This window comes from Engraulis encrasicolus, chromosome 18 (genome assembly GCF_034702125.1).
Source record: "Engraulis encrasicolus isolate BLACKSEA-1 chromosome 18, IST_EnEncr_1.0, whole genome shotgun sequence".
In the NCBI taxonomy this organism is placed as follows: Eukaryota; Metazoa; Chordata; class Actinopteri; order Clupeiformes; family Engraulidae; genus Engraulis; species Engraulis encrasicolus.
In genome coordinates, this window is record NC_085874.1 from 20,831,192 (window position 1) to 20,838,531 (window position 7,340).

General features: G+C 48.6%; 1 protein-coding gene across 1 annotated transcript; it reads right to left on the minus strand.

The window, feature by feature from the left end:
- Window positions 1-1,572: 1,572 nt before the first annotated feature.
- mycn (MYCN proto-oncogene, bHLH transcription factor) lies at window positions 1,573-7,122 on the minus strand. The gene is made up of 3 exons (XM_063222426.1): window positions 7,010-7,122; window positions 5,905-6,619; window positions 1,573-3,519 (listed from the first exon to the last, which is right to left on the minus strand). Exons 2-3 carry the CDS (start codon window positions 6,593-6,595, stop codon window positions 2,768-2,770), a joined length of 1,443 nt encoding a protein of 480 aa, XP_063078496.1. The 5' UTR covers window positions 6,596-6,619; window positions 7,010-7,122; the 3' UTR covers window positions 1,573-2,767.
- Between the last annotated feature and the right edge of the window lie 218 nt (window positions 7,123-7,340).

Here is a 7,340-nt window from a genome sequence, read left to right on the forward strand (position 1 = left end):
GTCATGCAGCTTCACCTGAAATATAACATATTTTGTAAAGGAATCTTAGAAATTACATTTCAAATACAATTAAGTTATATTCGGGGGACCAAGAGAAGGTGGGGTCTGTTTTAAAGCTGTCTACCTTCAATATAGGCCTCAAGCGGCAGGGGGAAATCCTGGTTTGTGCTCATAGCGTGGCCCTCGGAGGACTTTGGTAGCCCTTGGAGGAATTTGAAGTGGCCCCTCAAATGAAAAAGTTTCCCCACCGCTGCAGTACACCAATCAGAGCAGAGGGCGGACTAGCGAACGTAGTTAGCAGCTATGGTTTCTAGAAATGCACCCCTGGCCAGGTTTGCCAACGGTGATGCAATTGGCGCCATACCAATCCCACTCAATATTTTTGCTCCGAGGCATCCCTAAGGGAAATGTGTTGCAATCTGCTGTGTCATACAGCCATCTGTGCTGTGTGTGTGTGTGTGTGTGTGTGTGTGTGTGTGTGTGTGTGTGTGTGTGTGTGTGTGTGTGTGTGTGTGTGTGTGTGTGTGTGTGTGTGTGTGTGTGTGTGTGTGTATTCGTGCACTTGCAGTGTTTTTTCTTTTTCTTTTTTTTCTGAGGAAATGAAGAGTCTCCACCCAAGGAAAGCAATTTGTCTTGATTTGAATGTCTATTTATTTTCTTATCTGAATGAGGTATTTCAAAAGTGCTCTGAGTGGCAGCACTAAAAAGTACAATTTAAAAAAAAAAATGTTAGTTACTTTTCCTTTCCTCTGACCCAAGTTCTATGCACCCGAAAAATGATACAAATATATAAACAAGAAACAAGAAGAACAGGTCAGGAATATTAAAGATAGAACACTTTCTTTGTACAAAAAAGAATGAAAAAGAGGGTAAACAAGAACAAAGCCAACGAGATAACATGATATCTACTGAGAACTCATTTTCATACGAAAATATAAGTATAAAATTTTAGTATGTATCAAGAGCACACTAAATCGAAGAGGTGTATGGGGATTAGTTAGTCGATATAAAGAGGGATAATATGAAAAAGTAACAAAAACAAATAAACAAACAAACAAACAAACAAGCAGATATCCAATAGCTCAACATTCTGTTATAATACAAAAAAACACATCTCTTGATCCTCAAAAATGGAGGCAATACAGTACATTGTCAAGATCCAGTCTAGTTATTGGCAGATTCTTGCGATACATTTTTCGTGAATATTTTTTCTTAAAAAAAAGACAATTGAGTACAAAAAAACAAGGCAGACTGAGAGTTTTGCTAAATCTGGTATTTACAAAACAAAGTGTCCCGTAAGAAGAAGGTTTTAAGAGGTATGGCAGTTATTCTAAGCACCAGTGACTGAGAGGAGGTTCCCTGTTTTTGCGGTTCCTGACTAGTGGCGTTTTAGAAGAGGTGACATATGCCTCTTTTCCACTGCCGGTTTTCCGGTCGGCCTACAGCTCGACACGGTGCGACTCGACTGCCACTTTTTGCTCTTCGATTGAGCTGTGTCGTGCCCAATCGAAAGGCAAAAAGTGGCGGCCGAGTCGTGCTGTGTCGAGCTGTAGGCCTACCGGAAAACCGGCAGTGGAAAAGAGGTGACATAAGAGAGGGAGAGGGGGGGAGAGAGTGCATCTTTATTAGTGTATGTAGGGTATGTATAAACTGAATGATGCCTAGTGGCTGAATTGCATCAGAAAGCCAACAGCATCAATGCAGTGTGTATGTGCGTATGTGTGTGCGTGTGCAGCATGTGTGTGTGTGTGTGTGTGTGTGTGTGTGTGTGTGTGTGTGTGTGTGTGTGTGTGTGTGTGTGTGTGTGTGTGTGTGTGTGTGTGTGTGTGTGTGTGCGTGTGTTATTAAAGGAGTGCTGGTAAGTTCATTCATCCTCTCATATCCACGCAGTCTCACTCAGTCAGGCCATGCTTGTTAAAGGTTCCATTAATATAAAAAGAGAAAACACCAAACAACACGTGCTAAAATTGGATCAATGCTTCATTAATCAAGCCTAAAGATCAACCTGATAAGCGACCATCACCTCTTTTTCCTTCTGCCTCTCTCTCTCTCTCTCTCTCTCTCTCTCTCTCTCTCTCTCTCTCTCTCTCTCTCTCATTTTGCTTTTTGTATTGTTTTTTGTTCTTCTCCGGAGTGGATTAAAAAGTAAAACCCTGAACATTCTTGACGTCTAAAAAAATGTGCAAAGAAAGTGGCGGCAGTGAGTTTTGAGTCCCAACAGCTAGGTTTCTAGTGTTCCTCTGCTTTGACATCAGGCAGTGGCTGCTACCAGGTTAGCGCTATGCCCCTTAGCTTTCAAGAGACAGTCCCTCTCTGTACAGAGTTCACATACTGTAGATTTTTGCACAGGTTTCCAGGCACACACACACTCACACACACACACACACACACACACACACACACACACACACACACACACACACACACACACACACACACACACACACTAAACACACTCAGACTCAATTCATACAACACCAAATTGGGTGGCATCTGATTATTGAACTCAGGTAACGTCCCTGCTGAAAGAAGAGTCTGTTTTTTTTGCTGTCAGAAAAACAGAATAGCTCATGAGTGTCATTGTTAGCTTCCCACCAGCAGCTAGCAGTTAACTGTGGAGTGACACACTAGCCTCCTGGTAGCTAGTTAAGAGTTCACTTGAAGCCATGGGTATAGTAGGTTGGTAGAGCTGTGCTAACGGCTAGCTTAGCTTAGCTCAACTTAGCTAGCTTAGCCTGTCCATTCGCCGTGAATGCCTTGGCGTTAGTTAGCGTGTCCGCTGGGCCTGTTCGAGCCGCCGCAGCAGCTGCTGCCTGCGCGCCGCCAGCCTGTCCTTCTCCTGCAGCAGCCGGCGCTGCTGGCCCTCCAGCGTGCCCACGTACTCAGCTGCCTTCTTCAGGATCAGCACCTTGGCGGCCTTGTGGTTGCTGGCCAGCTCCGGCAGCTCGTCGCGCAGCGTCAGGAAGCTGGAGCGCAGGTCGTTGCGGCGCTGGCGCTCCAGGATGTTGTGGTTGCGCCGGCGCTCCATGTCGTCCGAGGAGTCGCCGGAGCCACAGCCGCCGCGGGGTGGACTGCTGCCGCTCGCCTCTGCGCCCCGCCGATGCCGACCGGAGGACGACCCCGATGAGGACGAAGAGCCCGTCGTCGAGGACGACGATGACGTTAAGCCGTTAGGAGCGGTGGCGGCGGTGGGAGAGGCCGGCTTGAGGCGGTGGTGGTGGTCTGTCTTGTGGCGTTTGCTGGGGGGAGCGGACAACATGGCGGCAGCGCCTGCGGAGGAGTCTGAAGAGGAGGCGTAAGGGGAGGGCGCGGCGTAGTTGTGCTGCTCCTGGTGGAGGCTGGCGGCAGCGCTGCGCTTCAGGATCAGCTCCATGGGCGGCTTACTGCCCACGGCCCCTGCTGCGCTCGACCACGCTGAACGCCGCTTCTCCACTGTTACCACGTCGATCTCCTCCTCATCTTCCTCCTCCTCGTCATCATCATCATCATCCTCGTCATCTTCGTCGTCATCATCGTCATCTGTATGGGTGGAAAAAAGTGAGGAATATTATTATTATTGGGTAAATAATGTTAAGTCTTTTATGCGTTGAGCCTTGTTTAAGTTTGTTAGCGTATATATAGCCTATTTATTTGCCTGATTGTAATAATCCTCTTTCCCAAGATAATACTATGAGATAGTGACACTGGCCGCCTGTCTTCTCAATGCCTCGCCATATGCTTAGCCGTGTGTGGGTGGGGATATGTTGCACAGTGATCCCTTTGCCTTAACACAAAGAAATCTCCTGTCAGTCACAGCCTTAATGAGGCTCACAAGTTGGTTCAAGTTTACCAGACTGACTGCATATCTTCTGTCCTTAATCCCACCTCCGCGAGACATAGCCTACTCTCTGCTGCGACTTCCCCTGGCCTGAACCTACTGACTTCTTGTTCAGACTTAATCACAGAGAGAGAGAGAGAGAGAGAGAGAGAGAGAGAGAGAGAGAGAGAGAGAGAGAGAGAGAGAGAGAGAGAGAGAGAGAATCAGTGGCTCTTGACAGGGTTTTAAAAACAAAGGGTGCAGACGTCTACTCAGCTAATGCCTTCAGAGGAGTTGTTCTTTTCAAGTTGTGTGCAACGTGTTATGCGGATAAAAAGGGGTAATTATCATAGGCTTCGCCACACACAGAGAGGAGAGCAGGCTCAGCAGCAGGCCTACAGGAAGCTGTCTGCGCGCGCCAGGGCGGGAGACAGACAAGACGCAGTTGTGTACAAAACACAGCATGGGGAAAGAGAGAGAGAGAGAGAGCACGCACTCTACCTCCGTCAGTCCCCAGTTGACCTCAATTGCTCATTCTGTTTCTCCTCTGTCTGCCTTCTCCCATAGAGTATATCGCGCCGCTGTTTTAAGCTTTCAATAGTGTAAGCTGGGAATGGCGCGAAATAGGAGAGCGCGCATGCAGCTCGTGGCGGGAGACTGCTGTAATCGCTCGAGCTGATTATGTGTGTGGCGGGCGCGCGGGACACAGAGCCCTCGTCCTGGAGCGATGCCAGGCAGACAGCTGGTCGGGAGGGAGCGCTTGTTCAAAGCCGTCACCATGCTAAAAGACTCGCACCCCTTCTCCCCTCCCATTCTCTACGTCCTCCTCCTGTCTTTTATGAGGGGCTGCTGCCAAACTCGGCCCACAGCCAGGTTGGGGCCGCGCTTACCCCCCTCAAACACACACGCACACACACACCCCTTCTCCATGCACGTTTCGCCCCCGCCCCTTCCACAACGATTACCGCATGCTCGTAGGGGTTCCGCTAACACTCACGTGCGATTTTCGAATTGAATTTGAATATGAAATAGAACTTTATCAACCCAAAGGAAGCGTCGACTTTCAAGAGCGAAAACACAGACGACTCCTGGAATGTTCTTTTTTTTTTAACAGAGTGGAAGAAAGAGACAAAGGGAAACTAGCTATCAATGCAGAACCCGTCTTCCAGAGATGGTCTGAAGTGACACAATGTACCAACTGTGAGACCAGTCATAATTAACCAAATGATTATTTAAAGAAAGAAAGAAAGAAAGAAAGAAAGTAAATATAAATGTAAATAAAGTAATAAAATGTAAAAGTAATAAAATGTCTTTGTATGCTTCAGCCTATATAGTCTATCAGTTTATTTTCTTAGAGTGATTCGCTTGCGTGAAAAAATACAGCAGGATGGATATGCCTAAATGCACTGGTCTGAATACTAATATAATGGTCTGCCGCGCCCACGCCTACACACGCCAGTCCGTCACTTGAAGGTCTTGTTGTAACGCCCAACTGCAACACATTGTTCTCGGAAAGTAGTCCGTTTAAACCATTCCACAACAGCCACCATGCTCAAATGAGAGTCTCTTTGTGTTCGGCTGCACTGCCAACAAAAACACTGGCAGTAGACGCTGTACAATTTCCATTCCATTGCCATCTACTGGCTACAAAGCTCAATGATTACATAAACTGTGCCCATTCTTACCAGTGCTCCTGTGTGTGTGTGTGTGTGTGTGTGTGTGTGTGTGTGTGTGTGTGTGTGTGTGTGTGTGTGTGTGTGTGTGTGTGTGTGTGTGTGTGTGTGTGTCTGGAATGTAGCACACTAATCCTATTCTGGGCCAGGCATATGAGGTTCAACAATTATCCCAATTACCAGCGCGACCCAGTGTAATAAAAGCGACAGGTTTTCTATGAACAACAGACCCGCATCAAACACAGCCTGTGTTTAATTAGGCAGTAACTTCGTTGTTATGAAATCGATTCCTGACGATAACGGACCTGCATCAAAACTATGACCCTAATGTGACACTACAAAAGAGCGTTGGGTGACAGACGGCCAAGCCTACCCCGTGTTGAGTAGAATTAACTATCGCGTCATGTGAGTGTGGGCTGTGCCTAATTCTCTTACCGGAGTCACTGAAAGTGTCGTCCAGGGCATGGGTGACAGGGGGCGAGGTGACCGTCCCCGTTTGGCCTCCCGTTGTCAACTTGCAGACACTCTGTCTTTTGTGGACGGGGAAAGGGAACACCACCGCGGGATCCACGCACTCTGATATGGAGCTGTTCAGCTCAACTGTCGCGGCTGCTGGTGCGGTGACGCCCCCGGCTGTGGCTTTAGTACTGCACGCCTCCTGCCCGGTAGCTGGGCTCGCCGTTGCCGATTTGCCCATGGCCAGCTTCTCGCTAACCACCCTCTCGAGTTTCTCCCGAGCCGAAAAGCCACTCCACATACAGTCCTGAATGATGATGGAGTTGTCGCCGGCAGAATCCAGGGCTGAGCCGAAAAGGTCGCCCTCGGACGCTCCCCAAATGTCATCCTCCGGAAGCAAGAGGAGCTCAGACGCCCAGTCCATGGGATCCGTTAATCCAAGCCCCAGGGGTAACGAGGTGTCGACCCCCGCCACTGAGACCATGTCTCCCGTCGCCCCGGGAAGAGCTGCCCGGCTCGGGGAGAGGGGAGGCGTAGGTAAGAGTTCAAATTTCTTCCAGATGTCCTCGCTGGGCGGCCCACAGAAGTAGAAGTCATCTTCGTCTGGATAAAAGCATGGCTGCAAGGAGTCAAACTCCAGATCGGAGTTTTTTGTTACGAGCGCCGGCATCTTCGTCACCGATGCGAAGGAAGTCTGCAAAATTGGGGAGAAAGGTGAACTGGTTAGTGGTCCCCCAAAACTGAGTAGGATCTCCACTCTACAACAGCCGCACAATGTAGCCACAGCCCAGTGATGCTCGTTTGACAGACAGCCCAATGCATTTGGTCTGATGGTACCCAGCATGTTGAACTTCACAAAGACAATACAACTTTAGTCTATCGTCCAGTTCAATACTTAACAGTCCATAAACGGTTCTCTCTCAGGCTATTTTAAACATCTCGTCACGCTATGACACCAATTTCTTTTGTGAATCCCTGACACAGATTTTCTCACAAAATAGTGCGTTTCGCCAATGTGTTGAGAGTGAGTGTGAATGAAATGAAGAGGTAGACAGGAAAATATGAGCCATTATATTTAGCCTACCTGGTTAGTGATGTCAATGTTCAGTCAGTCGTTTGGGGTTTGAGTCCAGTCACTCGTTACTATTCCCAGGTCGGACCTGCGCATCCACAGTCTCGACCGCACACGCTACTCGCTCGCGCCAACTGAGCGGGCGAGTGTAGCTCCACCGGCTGTTATCTCACGGAGAACTCAGTGGCCGCTGTTGGAGCGCCAGAGTCCCCGCCCATCGAGGGGCGTCATCGGGTATTCAAGGAGAATTGTGTCTGAATGCGCTTTGAATTGTGTGTGTGTGTGTGTGTGTGTGTGTGTGTGTGTGTGTGTGTGTGTGTGTGTGTGTGTGTGTGTGTGTGTG

What these genes read in the sequence shown, in the direction of transcription:
- mycn (XM_063222426.1), bottom strand. Translation starts at nt 6,595, where the DNA reads ATGCCGGCGCTCGTAACAAAAAACTCCGATCTGGAGTTTGACTCCTTG. An exon ending in CGACACTTTCAGTGACTCCG is followed by an intron (nt 3,520 to 5,904) that starts GTAAGAGAATTA and finishes CCACCCATACAG; the next exon opens with ATGACGATGATGACGACGAA.